This window comes from Nyctereutes procyonoides, unplaced genomic scaffold (assembly GCF_905146905.1).
Source record: "Nyctereutes procyonoides isolate TBG_1078 unplaced genomic scaffold, NYPRO_anot_genome, whole genome shotgun sequence".
In the NCBI taxonomy this organism is placed as follows: domain Eukaryota; kingdom Metazoa; phylum Chordata; class Mammalia; order Carnivora; family Canidae; genus Nyctereutes; species Nyctereutes procyonoides.
This window is the reverse complement of record NW_026575141.1, coordinates 5,315,097-5,340,542: the sequence shown is the minus strand read 5'-3', so window position 1 is coordinate 5,340,542 and position 25,446 is coordinate 5,315,097. Positions and strand designations below refer to the sequence as shown.

The 25,446-nt window shown below is 58.0% G+C and overlaps 1 protein-coding gene across 1 annotated transcript; it reads right to left on the bottom strand.

Annotated features, from left to right (window-relative positions):
• Positions 1 to 283: 283 nt before the first annotated feature.
• KCP (kielin cysteine rich BMP regulator) lies at positions 284 to 24,996 on the bottom strand. Its single transcript, XM_055307527.1, has 42 exons — positions 24,778 to 24,996; positions 22,681 to 22,847; positions 22,336 to 22,528; positions 22,179 to 22,255; positions 21,442 to 21,526; positions 19,242 to 19,309; positions 18,941 to 19,037; positions 18,717 to 18,799; positions 18,393 to 18,486; positions 17,489 to 17,571; positions 15,260 to 15,353; positions 15,047 to 15,126; positions 14,877 to 14,970; positions 14,468 to 14,553; positions 14,314 to 14,395; positions 13,927 to 14,079; positions 13,731 to 13,837; positions 13,560 to 13,653; positions 12,720 to 12,893; positions 12,482 to 12,564; positions 12,232 to 12,325; positions 11,947 to 12,135; positions 11,482 to 11,652; positions 9,857 to 10,033; positions 9,130 to 9,215; positions 8,794 to 8,884; positions 8,573 to 8,655; positions 8,376 to 8,469; positions 7,215 to 7,388; positions 6,893 to 6,975; positions 6,171 to 6,291; positions 4,945 to 5,024; positions 4,643 to 4,742; positions 4,061 to 4,149; positions 3,616 to 3,718; positions 3,386 to 3,528; positions 2,912 to 3,084; positions 2,719 to 2,830; positions 2,523 to 2,624; positions 1,595 to 1,759; positions 856 to 1,162; positions 284 to 729 (listed from the first exon to the last, which is right to left on the bottom strand). The coding sequence occupies exons 1-42, from the start codon at positions 24,878 to 24,880 to the stop codon at positions 479 to 481; spliced, it is 5,085 nt and encodes a 1,694-aa protein (XP_055163502.1). The 5' UTR covers positions 24,881 to 24,996; the 3' UTR covers positions 284 to 478.
• Between the last annotated feature and the right edge of the window lie 450 nt (positions 24,997 to 25,446).

Sequence of the window (25,446 nt, the reverse complement as noted above, 5' to 3'; positions counted from 1 at the left end):
GGGACTGAGCCCCTTCTCTGTTCCTCAGCCCCCACAGGATTCCACACGAATCCAGGGACCAGCATGCAGACCATGGGCCATGCTTGTGATACAGTGTGAGCACAGTGCTGAGACCAAGATACCTGGGTCCTCCTTCCGTCCAGTGCAGGGTTTCCCAGGTAACACCAGGGTATGGCAGGTGAGGGCAGCCTAGGCAGGTGCAAGAAATGAGCAGGATGTAGGGCTCAGTTCCCACAGCTGCCACCATCCCCGCACCAGGAGAAAACACACAGACACACAAGTATGCCTTAGGAGAGACCCCAATTTTACTGCTTCTGACTGAACATAGTGAGGTCTCTGTGGGACACAGGCCCAGGCTCCCGGGGTCTGGGTGGGGCACTCTCTCCATGGTTCTGGCCACGGCGAGAGCTGTTCTCCAAGGGGAGGCTTTTGACCTGATGAGTCCTGGGGTCATCCTGGCTCAGGGTGCCCCCTGGGGCTACTGGCTGGGGCTGGGCAGAGGTGTGGGTGGTCGGTCCCCAGTGAGTTGGACTGGGGGGCAGGCCTCAGGTGAGATACAGTGGGCCTCGTGCTCCACCAGGCCTGCGGGGCACTGGCAGCCGGGAACGCAGGGCCTCACACAGTGGGCTGCCAGCTCCCCCAGGGGGATGTGCTGGTTGAAGCAGGTGCGGGGACAGGGTGGGCCACATTCATCGAACACGAAGCCTCGGTCCAGGGGACAGCCCACCACTGCAAGTGGAGTGGAAGTCAGGGTCACAGGGGCATGCCGGCAGCCCTCCCGGTACCTACCCCATCCAGACCTGAGCCCTCTGTGCCACCCTCTTCCCCAGCATGCGCAGGGCATTGCCCCCTCACCGCAAAGCGTGGGGCCTCGCCAGGCAGGCATCACCCCTGCCTGGCGACAGTGGCTGGCATAGGCTTCCAGGGCGTCACAGAGGCAGGTGTCAGCCAGAGAGCCAGGGCCACAAGCACATAGGTCGTACACGCAGGCGGCAAAGAAGGGCTCTGGCGGCACCACAGCATGGCAGCGACTGAACGGGGAGGACTTGAGCACCCCACAGCGGGCATTGGCCTCACGCCGGGCACGGTAACCTGCTGCCTTGCATGGGTCCACCTCACGGCCCTTGGAACATGGCCGACTAGGTCCAGGCCCTTCTGGGACCTAGGTGGGAAGAGTGACCCTGATGTGACAGCATTCACTGGCAGCTGACCTTTGTGTGCTATGTTCTTCAAAACACTTTCCACCAAATAATTTGGTTTAGCTTCAATCCTCCCCACCCCCCACAAGAATAGCAAAGGAAACACCACCTACTTTCTCTTGTTCCTATTTTACAGATGAATAAGTCAAGGCCCAGAGCAGATGAGTGGCTTATCCAAGGTCACACAGCCAGTGAGTGGCAAAGCAGGACTTGTGGATTTAGACGATGCCTCTTTCAAAGGGCCATCCTGCCTCCCCAGCACAGGCAAGAAGCCCGCAAATCATCCTGAAGCTGCAAAGCCCATCTGTGTCCCCACACTTTCTATACAGAAGGGCTGTTCTAAGACTCACACTCAACTATGCCTCTCTCGGCTACCCAGCTCCTGTGCCACTCACCTGCCAGCTATTCCCAAACGCAGCCTCTGTGGGCAGGAGCAGCCCCTCACGGCCCTGCAGATCATCCTGAGCAAAGCCATTGAAGTTCCCACAGAGCCCACACATCTGGCCATGGTAGGAGCCAGGCACGCTCACCTCCACTTGAGACTGCCCGTCCCACAGCACCTGTGCAGAGAGGCTGGGATTGAGGAATGGGGAAAGGTAGGGACCCCAACCTGGCCCCAAGTGTTGTCAACACACTCCATGCTGTAGGGGAGGAGAATGGGTGGGTAGAGGCTCCCCATGGAAAGGAGGCTGCTCTGGCCAAAGCCAAGTTGGCACATGCTGTGAGTCCTGGGCAAACAGAAGGCATGCCCACAACTCTGGCAGGAGGGCACCTTCTCCCATTGGCATCCCTGAGCTGGGCCCCTGATGAAATGCAACCCTCTTCCAGAGATTCACTTTCTCGTGGGCATTAGGACCTTACAGAGGATAGAGCACAATTAGAGTCCAGATCAGAAATACGGACAAGCCTTATTTTATGAATTTACAAATTGTACTTCTTGCCAAAGGCAGGGTGAAATGTACTCTTTCACATGGGAGTTGGAAGGAATCTCAGAAGTCACCTAGGAGACCTTGGCTGACATCCCCCCCAATCTTTCCCCCTTTTTACCAACGAGAAAACAGGCTCAGAGGGGGTTGGTACTGGCCCGAGTCCCAGTGTGTTGGTGGTGGAACCAAGATTAGAAACTAAGCTCAGAATGCCTTTCATTGCACCCAAGGTGTCTGACCATAATTCCTCTCCTCCCCTCGGAATTCAGCAGAACTTTCTCACCTCCCTGGCCTGATCTGGCCCTGAACCTGGCTGGTATTCCCATTCCCTCTACACAGATCCAGAGGCCTGAGCAGGTCGGAAGCTCCCACGCGCCCCCTGGCCCTGGCTCTGCACCTGGAGCCCGGGCTGGGCATGCAGGATCAAGGTGCGTCTCCGCAGCTCCACGTACAGCAGCGGCTCCAGTAGGAAGGGCAAGGTCACCGGGCGCCCGTCCACCTGGAGGAGGAAGGCAGGAGGAGGGGCGAAGTCGGGACTGTCGAGTGGACAGCGGAGGACCGATGCTCACCGCCGGGTGCTCAGCTCTGCTCACCGTGACCGCTTTGCCCTGCAGCAGCCGCACTGCCACGCCTCCGAGCAGCACCGCCACCTCCTGGGTCCAGGCCACACCCCTCCGGCCCCGGTTATCGTTGGTCACGTGCACGCTGTGGCGTGAGAGGCCCGGGTGCAGCGGTCAGCAGGGCCAGGTGTAGGGAGTTAGGGAGAAGGCGGAGGGGGCTGCGCACCTGAAGTCCCCTCGGCCGCAGTCCTTGGCCAGCACGTAGCTGCAGCTGCCCTGGAAGTGCAGCAGGCGGCCGTCGAAGGTGCGGTAGTGAGGGTCTCCGAAGGCCATGCAGGAGGCGGGGCGCGGCAGGCAGCGGGGGCAGCAGCTGCCGGGACTCAGGGCCGGGGCCTCGTCCTGGCCTCAGCCCAGACCCTGGTCAGACACATCGCGCTCCCCGCCGTGCCCCACGCAGACTCCCCTGGGACCGAGGATCGCCCCGGAGTCTCCCGGGACTCCAGCTTGGCTCCGGGGCTCGGCGCGAGCGGGCTCAGGGCACCTCCTTGTGGCGGCGCCTGGAGCCGCACAGCCCGGTCCCCGTCCGCTCCCCGCGCGGCGGCCACTACCCACGCCCTCACGCCCTGCCTCCTCCCGCCGGGTTTCCCAGGACCGCGCTGCCACGTGCCCCCGCACCCACCGCCCCGACCGCGGCACTCACGGGGCCACAGGAGAGCGGCGGGCAGCGCTGGCTCTGGCAGCGCACGGCGCCGGCCACGCAGGAGCAGGAGGTGCAAACGTCCACGGCCCAGCGCTCCCCCGGGGCCACCGCCCGGCCCTGGTGCTCGCACGACCGGGCGGGGGCTGAGGGGACAGGAGCGGGGTAGGGTCAACTGCCTGTCCCTCGCACTGGGTCTCGCTCGTCCCCAAGTCCCACCGTCTGGCTGGCACCTTGGCATCGGTCACAGCAGCGGCCAGCCTCTCGCACCTTCGCCCAGCCGTGGGGGCAGGAGAGGGCGGGGCACTCCTCCAGGTCGCACTCCACGTGACCCCGCTGAGGACAGATGTTATTGCTCTAGGGACTTTGTGCAGGGCCTGGGGCCCCTGGCCTCATACTTCTCGGGGCCCTCTGGGTCACCTTCTGAGGCAGCAGCCCCTTCTCTCTGCCCCTGCCCAAGAACACCCACTTCATGTTCAAGTGAGGGATGAAAGCCAGCTCTTAGCTCCCTGCCCAGCACAGGGATGCCACTGCCCACTCTCCGGGCTGGGGGGGGGGGGCTTTTTCTAATTATCTCAAATACCCCATATTCACTGGCCCAGTGTCTTGAGACTCCTCCCTTTATCCATCTGTAAGGCCCTCCACCCCACCCCATGCCCGCCTACCACCCAGTTTCACCTGGCAGGTGCAAGTAACACAAGCATTGCTAGGGTCCTGCCAGCTCTCTCCATCTGCCACTCTCCGGCCCTCGGCCTCCACCACACATTCTGAGCAGGGAGAAATGAGGATGGGGGAGCATTGTCTTTCCAGCTGCATCCTCCTCTCTGAAGCTTACCCTGAAGGCCCACCGCAGCCAGGTGCCCACACCATTCTACTAACACCCTGATGGGCATCCAGATGACCTACTAGATGGCAGGCCCTATGCCAGTATTTGGGAAATGGGAAAGGTCCCGAAAGCCCAAAGAGCCAGAGGCTGGAACCTTCCCATGGGCCAGCTGCCACCTCAGGGCAATGCCTGGCCAGTGGGCCTGAAGTCCTTGAGCCCACTGATAAGCCTCACACGAGGCCTTGAGAATCCAGAGGTCATTCCCTGCTTTCCTCTGTTTTCTACACTCCAGTGAACCACTCTTCACTTCTACAAAAGAACGAAGACTGCATTTGGAGTATAGACCCCAGGTCGCCCACTTAGCCTTTGGATGCCACCCTTCCTGTCTATCCCAGGGCTCATGCTAAGAGGATGCAGGTAAGGCTGGCACTCACCTCGGCACTCAGGGCAGCAGCTCCCAGGGAGGGTATGGCGCTCTGATGGGGGACAGCTGAGCTCAGGACAGTCCTGGCGAATGCAGAGCCATGTTAGATCCTGTGGAAGGACATATGAACACCATCGGTAGAGGGAGGGAGCAGGGTGTTGGGAGTAGACTTAGGCAGCTATGATACTCAAGGTAAGTGTGTGGACATCGGGTCCTTGGGGATCCTGGACCTGCCACAGGAGAGGAGTGGCTGCCACCGCCTATGAGGGAGGAAGACAGAGCTTTGGGAGTCCCCGAGGCAGAAGGGCTCACCTGGCACCGGCAGGTGTAGCAAGGGTCCGGCGGGGCCAGCTCAGACCCCAGCAGGCCTTCTGTGCAGTTACTCAGCGCTTCTGTAAAGACAGGGACTCAGCGTTGGGGGTGGAAGGGGGAATCAGGGGGCAAAAGCCCACTTACCCACTGTGTCCCCAGACTTTCTAGGCCTAGGCATACTCATATGCCCAACACCTTGATTCCAAGAGGATAAGTCCTCTTTCTTCTGGGGTCAGCAAAGAAAAGGTTGGACTTTTTATTTTTTTTAAAGATTTTATTTATTTATTCATGAGAGACACACACAGAGAGAAGAGAGAGGCAGAAACACAGGCAGAGGGAGGGAGAAGCAGGCTCCATGCAGGGAGCCTGATGTGGGACTTGATCCCGGGTCTGCAGGATCACGCCCTGGACTGAAGGTGGCGCTTAAACCACTGAGCCACCGGGGCTGCCCCAGGTTGGACTTTTTAAAAAGAACTTTGCAGACTACTAGGGTGGAAGGCCTGGAGATGGACAGGGTGTGGCTTCCTTAGCCGTAGGCTTCACTACGGACCATCAGGACACCTTGTCTGCTTCTTCAGCTATTTCCTTTCCTATTACCTGGTTAAAAAGGGCATGAGGAAGCAGAGCCAGGTGGGGACCCCAGGTTCTAGTCCTGGCTCCAGCATTGAGTGCCTGTGCCATTTTGGGCAGACTAATCAACTTCTCTGAACCTCAGTTTTCTCATCTGTAAAAGTGGAACAATACCCCTCAGTGGGCAACAGAGAATTAAATGGGATACTGTTTATTAAAAGCACCAAGTACAGTGTCTAGAATGCAGTAGATGCTTAATAAATGTTAGTCTTCTCTCCCCTTGAAGCACATCCTAGCAAGTGTGGGTAAGAACTGTTCCCCATCCCTGTGGCCTCTCTGGTCTCCCCATTACTGCTCTCAAGAAACCAGCAGCGGACAAAACTCCTGCCTCCATCGCCACCTGCTGGGCAAGATGCTCCACAAACTGTGCCCGGCTTCAGAGTCCAGGAATCTCCACCAGTTTCCCCATTTCTCCCTAGGGTGGGGGTGGTAGGGTGCAGGCCTCACCTGCCAGGGCATGGGCTTCCAGAATAGTCCATTGGACTCAGGTAAGGGTGAGAGCTAAGGCTGCAGAGGAGAGCTGGCTGGCTCTTCCAGTATCACTCTAAGAGTGGCAGTCCTACCGTCTTTTCTACCCCCATATCCCGGGAACTCACGGGCACACGTGGGGCAGCAGTGCTGGGGCCCAGGGGGCAGGAGCTGGCTGGTGGGACAGCCCACCAGGCTGGGACACTGCCGCCGGTGACACTGAATGCTGGGGGGTCCCTCAGGCTGCAGCTACAAAAACAAGTGAGCAAAGGTGGGTAGGTCCCAGGCCCTGAAAGCTGAGAGACATCCTCTTTCCCTGGGCTCCAGGCCCTTCCATCTGTCTGCTGCGCCTCCTCCTGGATATGTCTTGGGCAGGTTAAACTCCAGTGAGGCTCCCCATCTCCCCAGGGTGCCCCTCACCCCATGCCCTAATTCCCAGAGGTGACGTCCCCTTCTCTCTCCAGTTACTTGGGCCTGAACCTTCATGTGGCTGTTGACCCTCCTACATGCCATTCTCCTCCCCTGCCTGCCAAGTCTCCACACATAGGCCACTGCACATCTGCTCCAAATGGCAATTCCCTAACATGCCCCCCAACCACTTCCCAGGTGTCTCCCCTACCTCCCATACATACTCACCCTACACCCCAGCCAGGAGGGCTTTCCCACTGCCTGCCTCCCCAACTCCCCACACTTGGTGCCCATCCCACCCCACACTTCCTGGCCCTGCTTAGCTCTTCACTCCAAGTCCTGCCTCACCTTCTGGCCACAAGGGCACAGTCCTGTCTCTGACCCCCACAGTGCCTGCTCCCCACAGGGTCCAGGCTGCCCCCTTGATGTTGCCGTCACCCACCTCACAGAGGCATACTTCACACGGGTCTGCCCCAGGCTGGAAGCTCTCCCCTGGTTCATACTTGTGGCCCTCATGCTCACAGTCTTGGGGTGGGGGGCAGAAGCAGAACAGGACCAGGGAGGCTTTAGGCTGGCAGGAATGCCAGGGGGCAGGGTCCTCTGTCCCTGCAGTGCCCCCCAGCTCCAGGGGTGTGTGTGCAAGAATGGGGCTCACTTCTCCTAGAATAGCCCGTCTCTGCCGCCCAGCCCAGTTCAAAGGAGGGAGATGTTGACCAGGGGCTGCCTCCCTGACTTCCCTCACCCGGTCCCCAGGCTCCCAGTACCAGAGCATCGTGGGCAGCAGTCACTGAGCACTTGGTGGGGCTGGGCACAGGAGCTGATACACTGGACGCGGGCACAGGTGACAACGCCCTCATGACACATGCAGGAGGAGCAGGGGCTCTTGGGGTGCACCCAGCTACTGCCTTCAGGGTGCTCCTCCCCATGAGCCAGGCAGCCTGCATCCCAGGTGAGCAGGGGTGAGCTCTGAGTCTTTGGTTCTGCATATATGCCCTTGTCCCCCCAACCCTGGGTGGTCAGCAGGGCATGTGGGTGCCAGGAGGGGGATCTGCACAGATGTGGTAGGAAGGTGGCCTGGGGCAGAGCTCCTGTCTTGGTGCAAGGGAAAGGCCCGGGGTGAGGGTCAGAACACCTGGGTTCTTATCCTATTCCGTGCATGCTTGCTTGCCAGACCAAGGACTACAACAAATAGGAGCCCAGTACCAGCAACGGTACCTGGCATGCAGCAGGTGTGTAATAAGTGCATGTGGAAAGAATGAAAGGCTCCATCGCTAAGCATGTGCCCAAGGTAACAACCTCTCCAAGCATCAATCTCCTCACCTGTTAAATGGGGATTTCATCTGTCTTGCCTACCTCAAGAGCACATGAGATGCTGTGACAGTTCTGTGGAAGCTATACCCTGCTGAGCAGCGTTCGGGGCAAGGGCCAAGAGCAGCCTACGAAAGGCTCATATTCTAGTACCAGACAGTGAAGATGTAAATCCTGCCTGCCACCTACTAGCTGCATGACCACAGGCAAGTTATATGTTATCTCACTGTACCTCAGATTTCTCATCTGTAAAATGAGAATAATCATAGTACCTATCTGATCGTGTGTGAGTTAAATGAGATATGTGTCAAGTGCAGAGCTCAGACGCTATGTGCTCAACAAAAGTTAATTGTCATTATAATGATGATGAATAGAGTGTGGTTACGAAGCGGAGCAGTTTTGAGGGGGTGATGGTCTGGCCAGGCCAGGGGCAGAGAGAGGAAGGAAGAACTGAAGACTACCAGGGAGGAGCGCTCAAGGGCCAAGGTGTGGCAGGGCCAGCAGGGCAGAGGGCGGGGTGGGGGGCAAGGGAGAGCTAGGAGGGCAAGGAGGGGCAGGTACAGGGCATCAGACCCAGGGGCAAAAGCATGGGGGCAGCCACATGGGGCCGGGCATACCTCTGCAGCGAGGGCAGCAGCTCCCTTGCTCCGTGACCTGGAGCGGGCAGGACAGATGAGGGCACAGCAGCCGCACACAGCTGACCTGGCCAGCCTGCAGGAGATGTGGGTTCCCTGACCTGCCCCCTAGGCCAGGTACCCCAGAGGCATTGTGGGCCTGCCCCCACTGCTACCCACTGTGCTCCCTCCCTGCCTACCTGACAACGACACTGCTCACAGCTGCCTGGGGGCCCCTCAAACTCTTCCCCGTCCCGGTGCTCCTGGCCCTGGGAGAGGCAGTCTGTGGGAAACATGTTTCCTGGGCAAAGGGCTATGCCACCTTGCCCTGTGCAGCCTCAGGCCGGTAGACACAGGCGGGGAGGGATGAGGATGAGCATAGGGTGCAGGGGGAGACTGGGGCAAGTGGAAGGCAGCTCACTGTGGCAAACAGGGCAGAAGCAGGGTCCTGGAGAGGGGTGGGGGCAGAGAGCCGGAGGACATGGCTTCTTCTGGCAGCGCATGGAACCTTCCTGGGGGAGAGAGGTCACACTGCCACTTCTTGACTCCATGTCTCACCACCTCAAATGAGGCTACACACTGCCCTAGGGTGAGGTGCCCGTACTGAGCCTGCCAGGCTCCAACCCCCATCCCTTGGCCCAGTTGCCTTCCACCAGATGGTACCCTGTGAGACGGGGTGGGAGGAAACAAGGCCTTCCTGGACAGAGAGGAGGATTGAGGGATGGAAGGTTACCACGTTTCCAAAAGGCCACCTCACCTGGCAGGTGCAAAGGGAGCAGCTGGGGTCAAGTGGGTCAGGAAGGGTCTCTCCAGAGGCTGCAGTGACCCCATGATAGAGGCACCCTGGCAGAGGAGGAAACATAAAGAGCAGCCATGAATGCAGCCTTCCATGGCCACACATACAGCTGGGCCCCGGGACCTCCACCAAAGCCGACATAAACGGGAGGCATCAAGTGCGGCCTGCAGCAGCCACCAAGGTGAGGGTTGGAAGAGAGACATTGCCTGGCTGCTGAGAGGGGCAGGCATGACGGGAATGAGGACTGGAGGTGGGATCTAAAACTGCTGGCGAGCTTCTGTCTGCAGGGCTCATGGGCAGAGGAGGTGAGGAAGGGCACTCCTGGAAATGAAGGCAAGAGGTGGGCTGGGCTCAGGATCATGGGCAAAAGAGGCCAGGAGGGAAGGAAGCTGCCCCTCGTGACTGGTGACTCTAGGGTCTGGGGGCCACTAAATGGGTGGAGTCTGGTGATGTGACATTTGAGGAAGGTGACGAGACAATTAAAGAGCAGGAAGTTCTGGAAACACAAGGACCAGTTTTAACAAACACAACCGCTGGTCTGAGGTGACGGCAGGGACAGACAGGAGGGCCTGGGTGTGGTGTGAGGAGAGTACAAGCTGTGGGTTTGCTGTGTGGCTATCTCAGGAGAGGGGGGACTCTAGGCCCCCCAGAGCGCCAGAAGGGGCAGGAAGGGCAGGTGCTGTCTTACCCTGGCAGGTCGGGCAGCAGTGTCCAGCTGAGGTGAGCGGGTGGCTGCAGCCCGGAGGCTCACAGGGCCGGCGGCCACAGGTCACATAGCCTCCGAGGCAGGTGCACAGATTGCAGGGCTCTCGGGGATCCGGGAACTCCTGGCTGCTCAGGTAGGACTCCCCTAGATACTCACAACCTTCAAGAAAGGATGGGGAGGGGCAGGCAAAGGGCAGAAAGGGAGAGGGATGAACAGTCCTCGGCTTCCATTCCGAGCTTGGGCCCTTGGGCCCGAGCTGGGGCCTCAAAGACACAGCAACTTGTGGGAGGGAAGGACTCGAGCCAGGCAGGGGAAGGGGGTCAGAGGAGTCTGGCGTGGGGGGACTGGCCAAAGGGCCAACTTCCTCCCTTTTAAGCCTGCAATCTATTGGGAAAGACCCACACAGAATCTGTCCCTAAAGTTAAATACCCAGCAGGCCACTGCCTGGCCAGAAGGCATCAATGTTCCCAATCTGAGAGCTAGAAATAGCCCAGGATGGCTTGGGAGATATGGTTCAAGGTATCCTCTTTCCATTACTCTTTCAAGCCCTCTGATTAATCAGAGACAGGGAGGGATCCTGGGGTGTTGGCAGCCTTGACCCGAGCAGCTTTTTGACTCTTGCTGACCTTTTTAAAAAGAGAGGGCACTTCAGGTGATAATGATGTGTCGTGTTGGTTCATCAATTATAACTGCATCAAATGCATCCCTCCAGTGGGGGATGTGGATAATGAGGGAGGCTGGGTGAGGGGCCAGGGAGTATATACAAAATCTCTGTACCTCCCTCTCACTTTTGCTGGCAACCTAAAACTGCCATAAAGAAAAAAATTAAGTCTTAACAGAAAAATAAAGAGTCTCCATCTCAAAGCCTTGGCAGGCAAAAGTGTCTGACTCGAATTTAATGTTAAATGTTTAACTGTATTAATATTGATGGTAATCTTCATTCCTGGCAAATCGAATTCATTGACAGTATGATATAAAGACTCTTTTCTAAAAAGTTTTAAATTTAGGGATCCCTGGGTGGCACAGCAGTTTGGCGTGGAGACCCGGATCGAATCCCACGTCAGGATCCCGGTGCATGGGGCCTGCTTCTCCCTCTGCCTGTGTCTCTGCCTCTCTCTCTGTGTGTGTGTGTGTGTGTGTGTGACTATCATAAATCACTAAAAAAATATATATATATATGTATATATATAAAGATTTAAATTTAAAAGTTAATTTGAAGAAAGACAGTTAACTAAATAAAATTATAGGTGATAGAGGGGTATGTAGCAATATTGCTAGGCTAGTACAAGAATGACCAAAGACTGGGAAACTGGATCTTGTTCAACTGTCTCTTTTTTATAGGAGATAGAGCTACATTTACCAATGGTTAAGGTAGTAAATTTTATGTTATGCGTATTTTACAAAAATACAGCTTTTTAAAATGTATTTTTTAATTAAAAAGAAAAAGTAGGCCCAGAGAGGTTATGTAACTTGTCCGAAGTCACACAGCCAAATAGCATCAGCTGTTTTTGTTAGGTGATAGATATGTGGGACCCACTCTAGGGCAGTAAAGACTATGCTGGCCCAGCCCTCCCAGCCCCTCATCCCCGCGGTCCCCTGCCCCTCACCATCACAGGCAGGACAGCAGTCATCCCTGGCAGGGAAGGGACACTGAGCAGGGGCACAGGCCCTGGGTTCACAGCTGACGCTGCCCTCCCAGCAGAGGCAGACGTGGCAGGCGGCAGTGGGCGAAGGGAAGCGCTCCCCGCTGGCAAACTCCTTCCCCTGGTACAGGCAGCCTAGGGGGGCAGGCGAGGAGGGTAGGAGCGGGGGCGGGGGTCGTGGTGGCTGTCCCCCGGGCCCACAGCCTCCCAGGCCAGGCGGACTGGGCACTGTCCCCCCACATGCTTAGTGAGAACCCCGACGTGGGAGTGGTGGGCTTGGAGGGAGGGGGATGCTGGGCTGGCGCAGCGTTGGGGGCTGGAGAAAGGGGGGCACGGAAAAAGAGGGGACCAGGTAGGGCGAGGCTCCCTCCGGGGCAGAGTTGGAGGGAACAGGGGACGGGGGCGGTGGGGGTGCCGCCGAGGCGTTACCGTCGCAGGAGGGGCAGCAGGGTCCCCGGCGCGGGTGGGCGCAGGGCGCAGGCGGGCAGGGCAGCCGCTGGCAGGACGCGGAGCCGTCGAGGCAGAGGCAGCGGCGGCAGGGGTCGTCGGGCAGGGAGAAATGCTCCAGGAGCCGGGCCGGACCCCCGCCCCCCGGCCGCGGGCAGCCGGAGGAGGGCACTGCGGGGAGAGCGCGCACGTCGGGGCTCCGGGAGAGCTGCGGCGGGGAGGCGGCCCCTCTCGGGGTTGGATCGGCCCCGGGGGTGCGCCGCCTACCGGGGCACTGCGGGCAGCACTCTTCGGGCGGCAGGACCGGCTCTGGACAGGGCAGCGGCGGGCAGCGGCGGGCGAGGCACCGCACGCTTCCGCTCTGCAACGGGCGGGCGCGCCGGGCGGCTTAGTGGTGGGAGGCAGAGGACGTCCCCGCTCCTTCTGTCTCTGTCGGCCACCTTGGCGGACCTCTCCAGGTTTCCCAAGTCCCACCCCTACTCCCCTGGACCCCTCCTCCCACCCGGGGCGGACTGACCAGACAGTGACACTGACGGCAGGGGTCAGAGGGGTGAGGGAAGTCGGCTCCGTTGGGGTACTCTTTCCCTCCGAAGGCACAGCCTGGGAGATGGGGCAGCTGTAGGCCTGGGAGGGGCCCCACTCCTCCCTGGTATGCCACCCTTCCAGCCCTTCCAGCCCTTCCAGCCCTTCCAGCCCATAGATGGGACCAACCATCCAAGAAGACCACCCCTCCTTCTCCATCCCATCCACCTCACCATTGCAGTTGTTCTGGCAGCAGGGCCCAGGCAGAGGGTGGGCACAGGGGGCCCTGGGGCAGGCCCGAGGCTGGCAACGGGCATGGCCTTCCCGACATTGACACTCCTGGCAGGGGTCCCCGGGGTGGGAGAAGCTCTCGCCATCCACAAATACTTGTTCCTCCAGGATGCAGTCTGAGCATTGGGGTAGTGGAAAGGGCAGGAGAGTGGGGCAAGGATTGACAGTTCTTGGAGTGGGCTGAGAGCCCATCTATCCTTGGAGTCCAGAGCCACTGAGGAAAGGTCACTAGGAAGCACCATGGAGAGAGTGGAGGAGGAGTCTGTATATTGCGAGTGTGGCTATCTCTCTGAGCACACACGTGTGTGTGTGTGTGTATTTGAGCCCATTCACCTGCAGGCATGTGTGCATGTCTCCGAGGGCGAAAAGCCAAGAAGCTCATGCATGCATGTGTTTGTGATACATACCCTGACACAGACTCTCCACGAGGGCAGGGCTCAGGTCACATTGCATGCCAGCAGCCAGCCTCCCACATGCCAGACCCAAATGTTTGTGGCATGAACCTGCTTTATACTGATAGATACACAAGTATATCTGACTGGTGGGGGTATTGGGAAGAGGAAATAGAGTCGGAGGGAAGGATCGTATAGTAACATAAGGGATAAATAAATCTCTACTCTCCCTCCCACCCATACCCTGTGAGATCCAGAGAGTTCCAAGCTGTGTCAGACTGGAAACAATCTGAGAAGGCTGTTGTTTTCTACGGTATCTGCCAAGCCCATGGGGCCATGGGAGCACTGGGTCTAGGGCCCAAAAGCCAGACAGGTGTAAGAAGCACATACCTGGGCACCTGGGACAGCACTGGCCAGGTCCACTCTGGGGCCTGGCACAAGTTGTGGGAGGGCAGTCAACCAAGGAGCACCTCACAGTCCCATCCTGGGAGCAGGGAAGAGGGCAATGGGGTCAGGCCCCAGGAAGGGCTCAGCAGGGCAGTGGCAAGCCAGAGGAGGTACCTTGCAGCGGCAGGCATGGCAAGGGCTATCTGCATCTGTGAAGTTCTGCCCATTGGCATACACTTGGCCACGGTAGGTGCAGCTCTCACAACTGGGACAGCAGGCACCTGGGTGGGGCAGACTGGTCAGAGCCCAGCTAACCAAGGTGGGCTGGACACAGCAGGGGAAGAAAGCCAGATCAGGGAGGAGTTCTCACCAGGGGGCTGGGTAGGGTGCTGGCAGGGAGCTGGGGAGCAGAGCACAGCCCCACACATGGGCACGCCGTCATGACAGGAGCAGGCCGTGCAGGGCTGGCCAGCAGGCTCCCACTGGACCCCCTCAGCAAACTCCTCTCCATCGAGAACGCAGGCTGCAGCAAGGGGGGGCTATCACCATGGCAACCTGGACACCTCCAGCCATCCCTGACCTCCCCAGGCCACAGGACCCTGGCTTTGCCATCCCCACGGTGGCCTCTGAGCACACACTGGAATGGTTGGTGGGCCCAGCAATGCCCCCCTTACTGTGAAGGAATGCCCTTCCATCTGCAGCAGCTGGAAGCAGCACTCCTTTGAAGCTGCCCCTACCTCTCACCCTCTCCACATACCTGGACAGAGCTGGGGGCCAGAGGTGGGCAGTGTGCAGGGGGCAACCAGGCACTTCTGCTCCTCACAGGAGACCTCGCCAGCCTAGGAGGGACACTGGGTGAGGGTCCTCAAGGAGTGAGACAGATCTGGGGTGTGAGAGGGAGAGACTGCTACCTGGCAGGAGCAGCGGATGCAGCGCCCACTCTCTTGGAGTCTAAAGGTCTCCTCACTCTGATACTGGTGTCCCTGGTACTCACAGCCTGGATGGGAGGACAGGAGGACCGGGGGACAGAGCTGGAGGATGACAGCAAAGTCTCACACCACCTCGAGGCATCCACTCTGCCTCCTGATGCTCCAGCCTCCCTGCCTCCAGGATCAAGGGTTCCACCCCTGGGGTCCAGTTTGTCACAAGAAGGTGAGGTGGGAACGTGACCCTCGCCCATGGTGACAGGGCTTATCAAGGACTTCTCCCATCCTACAGTCCAAGGGGGCTTCCCATAGGTCCAAACGCCTGCTCCCACCCCAGGGGCCCCTCCTGGGCCAGTGCTCAGCCCTCTCCTGGTGACTCAAGTCCCCAGCTCACCGTCACAGACTGGGCAGCACTGCCCAGGGGTCCTGCCTGGGTATCTGCAGGGCACAGGCGGGCAGGGCAGAGGCTCACACTGGACACTCCCATTCTGCCAACAGGGTCTGGTCAGCATTCGAGAGGCAGGCTGGGAAGCCGGGCCCTCCCTGCCAGGCAGCCACACTCACAGCACAGCGGCAGTGCGAGCAGGGGTCCCCAGAGCCCACCGGCTCTCCGCTGTGGTACTCCCGCCCATTTAGGAAACAGCCTGTTGGGGAAGAGGGTACCTCAGACCCCTCTCAGGAACCCCACCGCAGCATGTCATGGCCTTCATGGGAGACTGGGCCGGGCCAGCCGTGAGTTTTCTGGACCCCCACTCCAGGCTCCCCTCGCCGACTCACCATCACACAGCGGGCAGCAGGTGCCAGGCAGGGGCCGTGCAGGGTATGGGCACAGGCTGGCACACTGTCGCTGGCGGCACTGAATGTGGCCCTCCTGGGAGGGGGCAGAGGAAGTGGCCATTAAAAGCGGCAGAAAGAGCAGTTGAGTCCTTGCGATCCACTTACTAGATATTGTTATGGCTTAAACTGTGTCTCCCCAAATTCATATGTTGAAGTCCTAACCCCCAGCACCTCAGAACATAACCTACTGGGACACAGGGTCGGTGCAGATGTAATTACTGGTTAAGATGAGGTCATACTGGAGTGGGGTGTCCCCTCCAATAACTGTCCTTATAAAAAGGGGAAATTGGAACACACACACACACACACACACACAGACACACACACACAGAGCAGCATGTGAAGGGGAAGGCAGAAGCCAAGGGACACCAAGGATTGCCAGCAAACCACCAGAAGCTAGGAGAGAGGCCTAGAACAGTCTCTGTCACAGCTATCAAGAGGAACCAGCCCGATGACACTCTGATCTTGGACTTGTGCCCTCTTAAACCACAAAATGATACATTTCTCTTGTTTAAGCCAATCCATTTGTGGCCCTTTGTTATGGCAGCCCTTGGAAACTAATACAGATGTTTAACCCAGATATTACTGAAGCTCTCTGTGACTCAGTTTACCCATCTGAAAAAAGACAATAATAGTCCTGTCCTCGTAGCCTGTTATGGGAATGAAACAAGATATGGTGTCTGATGTGATAGCCACCTCTGGAAGCTGCCAAACAGTAGCTGCCGCTACTCCCCAGAGCTGTTCCCAAACAGAGACCGCCCCTTGAGTTCACCACCTGCATCGAGGCTAACTATGGTCAGTCCTATACGTGGGCAGCCAGTGATTCTTCTCACAGGTGTGAGCGTGGGTGGTCCGTGTGAACAGGGTGGGAACGCACATGGGTGCAGAGCGGGTGGGTGCCCCCTGTCCTGCACAGTGGAGTCCTCAGTTCTTAGGAAGCTGTCAGGGAGCTCCGTGGCTCTGGCTGGAAATACAGCCCTCCTCAGTATGCGCCCTGCCTGGATGTTAGGCTTCCACGTCCCTCTGCTGCTTCCACCCCCAGGTTTTGCCTGGACTGTTGTTCCCCACACCTGGTGTCTTTGCCCATTCAGGTTGCTGTAATGAAATCCTATAGGCTGGGGGACTCACAAACCACAGAAATCTAGTTCACAGAGTTCTGGAGGCTGGGAAGTCCAAGATGAAGGTGCCAGAGTGTCTGGTAAGGACCTGCTTCCAGGTTCCTAGACACCTGTCTTTTCACTGTGTCTTCACATGGCTGAAGAGAGGAGGAGCTAGCTCCCTGGGGTCCCTTCTACAAGGACATGAATCCCATTTATGAAGGCTCCACTCTCGGGACCTAAATATCTCCCAAGCCCCCTCCGCTTCTAATACCATCACCTTGGGGGTTAGGATGTCAACATAGGAATTTGAGGGGGGCACAAACATTTTGGAGCGTCTTTTCCCATTTCTCCCTGCTTAAATTGTACTCACCCTTTAAGATCTTAGGTAAACACCACCCCTCCCATGAAGATTTTCTAGATCTGTGCTGTCCAATAGAAACATAACACAAGTCACAAGTCACTTCAGATTCCCTAGTAGTCAAATTTCAAAAAGTAGAAAGAAGCAGATAAAACTAAATTTTAACATATTCCATTCAACTCAATATATCCAGAAGTTATTTCAATATACAATCAACATAAAGCATTAATGAGATATTTTACATTCCTTTCTTTCCTACTAACTCCTTAAAGAGTTAGTATTTAACTCTTTAAAATCCCATGTGTATTTTTCACTACAGCCGATCTCAGATTAGACGGCCACATTTCAAGGGCTCAGTGGCCACACACAGTAATGGTTACAGACTGGACAGCACAGTTCTAGACGTCTCCAGGTACTCTGCATTTCTCTCTTCCTGGAACTATTCCTGCCTGTCATATCCTGCCCTCACTCCTGGAGCTCGCAAGCTCTTTGAGGTCATTCACAAACCCATGCTGCATTCCTACTGTGCTCAGAACTTGGCACGCAGACAGGCACAGCCCCGTCCCAGCCTTCACAGTGCCCAGGGTCTGGCCTTCCCCAGCTCTGTCCTCTCCTAGTGCCTATGGGATGTGCCCAGTGAAATGAAGGAATGAATATGGTGGGCCTGGGGACAGGGAAGGGGAGGGGTGGGGGAGCAGTGGTGGGGCTTACCAGGCACTGGCAGATCTGGCAGGGGTCCCCAGGGGCAGTCCACTCCTGGCCATGCTCCCAGCGAGAGCCACCTTCCACACAGCCTGGGGTCGGGGTGCAGACGGGCAGAGAGGAAGCCTGGTGGGAGCCAGCCTGGGTGCCAGCTCCAGCCTGCTCCTACCTTCCTCCACATGCCCTCCGGGCCTCCTGAGCCCCGACCACACCAGGTCATGCCTCTGCCTAGACTCCTGCGGACTCCCAGGGCCCAGCATGGCCATGCACACCTCCCCTGCTCTCGGTCTTCCTCATCTCTCACTGTAGGCTTTGGCCATTTGCGCGGGCTTGCACCTTCCCACCTCACACACATCCACTTCACACTGTCAGTCCTGCACCTTCGTGCAAGCTGGCCTCTCTTCCTGGAATGCCCTAGCTGACTGCCCATTATCCAGAGGGTTCACTCAGGACATGCTGTCTCCAGGACGCTTTCCTTCCTGTGTCCAGGCTGGATTAGGGTTCCTTCCCCTGAGTTTCACAGTACCTGGCACCTGCTTCTCATCCTGCCTTTGCCATGGTATTGGTGTATGACTCAGCGTCACCCCCTAGTGGTCCACCTGGAGCACCCACCCTGTATCTCCGTGCACATAGCATCTAATAATTACGGTCAACATTTATCAGGTGTCTAGTGTCATTATCCACACCAATGGGGACCTGAGGCACAGAGTAACTCCCTCAGAGGCACACAGCCATGAAGTGGCAAGGGCAGAATCAGCCCGGGCGTGCTCAGCTCCAGAGCAGGCTTGATAGGGCATCGCTTCTCCACTGACCAGCCCCCCCCCCCCCCAGGTCAGAGCCAGCAGAATGGGCTCAGGGGTTGAAGAGATGGAGCGACAGCCCTGGGGTTCCAGGGCAGGAGCAGGGCCCTTACCTCGGCAGGTCGGGCAGCAGCGCCCAGGCCTCAGGACCAGCTCAGGGCAGGGGCTGGGCGGACACTTGACAGGCACACAGTGAACCAGACTCCTCTGTAATGCACCGGTAGCTGTAAGGCCACCGGGGCCGGCTCCCAGAGAGGAGATGGGCAAGGGCCTGACATCCTTGGGGGCGGGGCACGGGGCCGGCATGCAGGTGAACCTCACCAGCAGCAGGTCTTGGAAGGTGTATGACGGGATGGAGGAGCAGCAGGTATGGCCCAAGGTGGGGCAAGGAGTATATAAGAAGGAGCAGGGCCTGGACAAAGGGCATGGGGACTCACCAGGCAGGAGCATTGGAGACAAGGGTTGGAGCTGGACAGGAAGTTGGCACCCTCTTCATAAGGCTGCCCCTCATACTCACAGCCTGGGGAGGGTTGCCAGGATGACAGGCTGGTCAGCAGAGAGCAGGGTGAGTGGACATCACCCGGGGAAGGCATGACCCCAAGTAGGTACTGGACCCTCAGGGGCTGAGGGGGTGGAGGCGCGGGGCAGGGCGGGAGGTCACCTGGCCGGCAGACAGGGCAGCACTCCCCAGGTGGGGTGTAGCTCTCCAGGCAGTTGAGCTCTGGGCATGAGGGCCTCTGGCACCGCACGGTCCCTGCCTGCAGGGCAAACACTGAGCCCTCCCTCTGTCTCCACTGCCCAAGCTGAGTTACTCTGCTGGCCTAGCGGGCCTAGCAGGCTGTAGGCCTTGACGCCTGGGGGGTGGCAGCAGCTCTGTCTGGCCCCCAGATTGGGGGCCAGGCCTGGGTAGGCCGGGCATCTGGGACGTGGGTGGTGGCCGGGCTAGCCTCTGATTCCCTTACCTGGCAGGTGCAGATGACACAGGGTTCTGGTTGCCACCTTTCCCCAGCTCTGTGACCTCCAGGGCAGCCTGCAAAACCAGGCCGGGAGCTCCATGTTAGAGACCCATAGTACTGGAGCCAAAGCACCTCCAATGGTACCACATCACAGGGTACCATTCAGGCAATAAACAGAAATTTTTATAATTACTACAACTTTCCAGCAGATGGCAGTCAATTGTCTAACTCAAACATAATTAGATTTCCATTATTTTACAATAGATAGAAGTGTTGAGGAAAGGGTGCCTTTTTTTTATATATTTCTTTTTTTTAAAGATTTTTAGTTTTATTTATTTAATCATGAGAGACAGAGAGAGAGAGAGAGACGCAGAGGGAGAAGCAGGCTCCATGCAGGGAGCTTGACGTGGGACTCAATCCTGGGTCCCCAGGATCACGCCCTGGGATGACGGCATTGCTAAACCACTGAGCCACCCGGGCTGCCCCAAAAGGGTGCCTTTTTAAAAATCTTCACCAAAGATATCAGATGAACTAGCAGTGACCTTAAGGCACCACGTATCCTGAAAGCTCTATGTGTGTGCATGTGCGTGTGTGTGTACGTGTGTGTATGTGTGTGTGTGTCCCTTTTCTTTGTGATCCATCAACTCCCAAGACTCCACTCCTCATCTCTGGCCAGGACTCCCCAGACCTCACTGGTCTCCTGAGCCCTTGACCCATCCTTCATACTACTAGCTGTATCTCCCAGCAGAGCCACAGCCTCCACCTCCTCCCACTTCTCTTCATGTCACTGGCACCACTCACTGCCTTCCTAGCCTCCCACTATTCCATGGGATCTAACCAGTCCCCAGCTCCTTCCTGGACTTTAGAAACACCCTCCCTCTGCTGCCACTGCCATCCCTGGCTCCATGCCTAGACGACTACTGTACTAGCCTGCTAAACGGTCTCTCGCATCTAGCCCAAACCAGATGAATATTCCTAAAACACTCTTTTAAACAAGCCATGCTGGTTCTGCAGCCTTCAATGGCTCCAACTGCCCACAGAAGAAAGTACAAACTGCAGGGCTTATAGCAGCAATCTGTTCCCACTGGGCCTTTCCAGACTGATTTCCTACAACACATCTCTCCCCACCCTGTTCTTGTGTCCAAAGGGCTGTTAAGTGCTATCTCATTCTGGTGAAATCTCACTTTCCCTTGAAGATCCAGCTGAGATGACCCACTGTCTGTAAAGCCCACCCTGACACGGACTTGAGTGGATTCCCCTGCCTTCCTGCCATCCCCTCTGGCAGCTAACCACATACTGCCCTTCTATAGGTCTTTTTTTTTTTTTAAGATTTTATTTATTTATTCATGAGAGACACACAGAGAGAGAGGCAGAGACACAAGCAGAGGGAGAAGCAGGCTCCAATGCACGAAGCCGATGTGGGACTCGATCCCAGGACTCCGGGATCATGCCCTGAGCCAAAGGCAGACGCTCAACCACCGAGCCACCCAGGCGTCCCTCTATAGGTCTTTTAATCTAGTCATCGGATCTTAAATGTTGTGTTATATTAGCTATGGTCTTCTCAACTATGTTAGAAGCTCCCTGAGGGCAGGAAAAAGATCATACAGAGGTTCTGGATCAGTCCCAGGCCAGAGTCAGTATTTGCTGACTGTGCTTCAGTTTTTTGAGTTTTTTATTTATTTTTTATTTTTTTTAAAGTTCTTTTTTTAAAAAAATTTTTTTTATTTATTTATGATAGTCACACACACAGAGAGAGAGAGGCAGAGACACAGGCAGAGGGAGAAGCAGGCTCCATGCACCGGGAGCCCGATGTGGGATTCGATCCGGGGTCTCCAGGATCGCGCCCTGGGCCAAAGGCAGGCGCCAAACCGCTGCGCCACCCAGGGATCCCTTGAGTTTTTTAAAAAATATTTTATTTGCAAGAGCAAAAGAGAGAGAGACAGAGAACACCAGCGAGGTGAGGAGCAGAGAGAGAAGCAGACACCCCACTGAGCAGGGAGCCTGAAACGGGGCTCGATCCCAGGACCCCAGGACCAAGACCCAAGCTGAAGGCAGATGCCTAAACACCTGAGCCACCCAGGTGCCCCTGTGCTTCTGTTCTGAAGTCGCCAAACTACTGCCAGAGTGAGTGGGCAGGCAACCTGTGGCAGGTGGAAGGTAGCACGCAATGGCTCTGGGGGCCCCAGAACGAGTGCAGGAGGCTGACCTGGCTCACAGTGCGGACAGCATGCTCCTGGCTCTGGGCAGGGTCCTTCTGGGCATGGTTTCTGGGTACAGGTTATGGCTCCTTCCTGTGGGAAAGAAGACCCTTGGCTGCACAGACATCAGAACCCAGGAAGGCCTGCCTCCAGAACCAAAAGCTCACCCTAGGCCTGAACATAACAGAGGAGCAGGAGGCCAAGGCAGCTCAGGGTACGTGGGTTCCCTTTGGTCCTAAGGCAGAAAAGAGACATCCTACCCCCACCCCCATCATCTTCTGCTTCTCTTGACCCCCAGAAACCATCTCTTCCTGGTGCTAGCAAGTTTCTAGAATGGAGAGATCCTAGGAAGGAAACTGAGAACTTCCTCAACAGAGAAGCGAGGAAGGAAGGGCTGGAAGAAGGTGGATGTGGAACCAAGTGAGGGAGAGGAGGCAGGTAGATGACAGGGACAGATGGATGAGCAGGGACAGGGAAGGGCCACAGCTGAGGGGGCGATGTAGGAAGATAAGCAGCTCCATCCCTTCTGCCCTCCATGCCACTGTTTGCCAGGCCCAAATCAGAAGGGGGTTGGGGTTTGAGCCACTTGGAATCAGCCAGAGCCACTGGTGGCAAGGTGTTGGGGGCGGGGCAGGTGGACCCCGTCACTTAACTTCCAGCATACCAGGCTGCAGTGATGCATAACTTAAGTGAGGCAGGTAAGGGGGACAGATATGTGATGTCTAGGTGGGTCACGGGAACTCACCAGGCAGTGGCAGGTGGTGCAGGCATCTGGGGAGAAGGTCTCCCCGTTGCCATAGGCCTGACCATGGTGGCTGCAGCCTGGGGAGGAGACAGTGCTGTCACTCAGGCACTCACAGCCATCCCTTGGTGTCCTGGCAGGCAGATAGGGCAGCACTCACCATGGCAATGGGGCAGGCCGGGCTTGGGCTCACAGTGCACAGCCCCATCCCGGCACACACAGACTGTGCAGGTGTCAGGCTCCCAGCCAGCACCCTCAGGCCAGGCCCGCCCCAGTCCCCGGCACTGGGGAGAAGCTGGGCGGCGGCATTCACAGGACTCCAGCTGCCTCACCCTCGCCTGCAGCTCCTTGTTCTGGGGGAAAGGGGTAGAGGGGAAGGTAGGAGGTGCTGGCTCAGTTCCCACCCAACCCTGCTTTCCTTTAACAACACAAGACCTAAAAACAAAAACAAAAAAACCCACAAGACCTGCCTCCCCTGCCCACACTCACAGGCCCCCAGCAGTACCTGCTCTCCTAGGGCCATCATCTGGGCCTCCAGCCTTCCCAGCCGTTCCTCCAGGGGGCGCCACTGCTCCTGGGGGCCCCCAGCAGGGGCTGAGGAGTGGGCTGGCTCCTGCTGCTGGTAGTCCTGGATGTCAGCAAGCTCAGGGGGCTCCCTGAGGATGACCCCACCTGAGGGGTACAAGAATCCAAGGTGGGCCTGTGGGTAAAGGGCTAACAAGGTTTCCTGGGTCCTGTCTTCCAAACCATGCAGGGGAAGAGGGTCACCCTGTGCCCTACCCTGTCCACCTGCCCACCCACCTTCCAGAGAAGAGATATGGTCTGTGAGGGTGCTGGAGTGAAAGCATGGAAGAAGAAGGGAGAAGGTGGACAAAAGTCACCCAGACCAGCTTTCCCAAGTAGCAAGAACTTTTGTCAGGTATCAGCCCCAGGGACCCTGACCTGCTGGGGACATGGAGAGACTAGAGCAGCCCGTGCAGGCTGCAGCCCAGGAGAGGGAGATGCTGCATGAAAGGCGGGGCTGCTTTAAGGGGCCTGCGGTCTCATGTGAGCAGACCTGGCCCTCCAACCCCCTGTTCTCATCCTGTCCTCATCCTATCAGCAAAGGCACTGCTTCCTGAGAATGTGCACAGGGAGGGACAACCGCTCCCTCCGCTCCACCTCTACCCCGCCCCCAGCCTCGCCACTATTTCTGGGCCTGTGGTGGAGGGGTTTGCGGATCCCACTTTGGGACCCCCCACTCTGCATCTGACAGAGGTTCTTGCTGCCAGGCGCGGGTAGCCTGACGCTGAGGACATCCCATAGCCCAGATCCTTCCTCTGGGTGAGGGTGGGCAGTGGAGGGTCTGGATAAGGAAGAGGAGGGAGAGGGGAAGGTCTTTCCTACAGAGGCAGCTCATTAATGAGGCCAGGCCTGGGGTGGCTAAAAGGGTTTCTCGCAGACACCAGTCCTGTAAGGCAGAGGCCGTGTCACCCACTCCCCACCCTGGCTTCTCCAAGCAAGGACTGGAGAGTCTAATTTGAAACCTAAATTGTCTTCTCTCTTCCAAACCTGCTTTGGCCTGCCTGAGTTTCTTGTCTTGGTTGCTGCCATCCCTACGGACTCAGAAATCTGGGGCTCAGTTTCCCTCTTGTGTACCCCCCAACGCATCAGCCTCTGGTCTCACTCAGTTGTCCTCGACCCACTCCTCCTTCTTCTCTCCACTCTCTCCACTCGGGAGGCTGAATCAGAGGCGTCCTGTCCTCCCTGCCTCCACCTGCTCACCTCTGGCATCACTTCTCTACGTCTGATAGTTCCCAGCGGTAAGTCCAAATGTGACCTTTTGCAAACGCCACCCATCTTTTTAGCCTGCCCCGCTACTCCCCACATCTGGGTTCTAACACCCCAACAAATGCCGGCACCCAAGCCTCTTGTGCACATTCCCGTCGCCTCCCTTTGCAGGTATCCTGTCACCGGGAAGGTGGTATGGCTCCTGTAGGGGGCGCGCTTCCCGGCCCCCTGCAGGGCGGCTGAAAATGAGGTCTCAGCACCATATACCCTCCATCCCGACTTGTCACCCCCACCCCCTCGGTCCCTCCTCTCAGGCCACTCCTCCAGGCCTACTTAAGCAGGCACAATAAGGGCGTCAGGGAGAGGGTGGGGGTCCTTTGGGACCCTCAGGGAAGAGAGGCCAGCCGCTTGCCTGGAGATGGTTTCACAGGGCCCGACTGCTCCCCAGGGAACTGTCCTCGGCGGCTCCCCTGCCCCAGGTGCCTGCCAAGCCCTTGCACCGACCCCTCTATTCCGGCCCGAGCCCCCTCCCCCAGGAGAAGGCCAGACTCAGGTCAGCCCCCAGAGCGGGCCTCCTTCTTCCCCACTTTCTCAAGACAAATAATTAACTTCAGACTCCCAGATTCCAGGGCAGCCTCTCCCCCACCGCTGCCTGCAGGAATCCCTCCCGAGCCGCGGCAGGAAGCCCCCCGCCCCCGCCCCGGGCCTCAGCGCCCCGCGCCCCCACACGGCTCCGGCCCGACGGGGAGGACCGCGGCGGCCCGGGAGGCGCTCGCCCCGCTCCTCCCCCCGGGCCCCCGCCCCGGCCTTGGCCTTCGGCGCCCCGACCTACCTCCGCCCGCCGCCGCCGCCGCCGCCGCCGCCGCCGCCGAGGCCAGGGCCAGGCTCGTGAGCTGCAGAACGAGGGCCAGCGGCGCGGCCCGGGGCCCGGCCATGCTCGCTCCGCCTCGCCGCCTGCGGTCGCGGCTCGCGGGCGCCGGGGGGCGGGGTGGGGACGCGCCAGGCCGCCTCCCACCGGGCTTTGTTCAGGGAGGGCTTCTGCTCCCCGACGGCCGCCGGGCGTCTCCCGCCTGCGGTCCCTGGAGGGGGACAATGAACCCTGACAATGAACGCTACTGCATCCCTCTGAGGCCCGGGACGGCGGGTCCTCCGCCCCCCTCCCCTTGGGGCCACTCCGTTTGCCCTGGGGTTCCCAGGTCCGCCTCCTTCCTGCTCACAGGAGAAGAAGATTGTGCTGGGTTCAAAACCCTACTCGGCCAAATCCCTGTGCCGTTAAACAGACGCCTAATCGTGCCTCAGTTTCCCTGTTTGTAAACTGGGGATTACAACTTCTACCTTACAGACTGGCGGTGCAAGTATATAAATAACTTAGGGTAGTGGTTGGCACATGCTAAGTGCTCAGTAGAAACAACAACAGCAAAGGTGCTGCTCCAGGCCTCTGAGATCTCCTGCTTTCCTCCTCTTTTGTTCCACCTATGCGTTTCCTTCCTGGACTCTACCC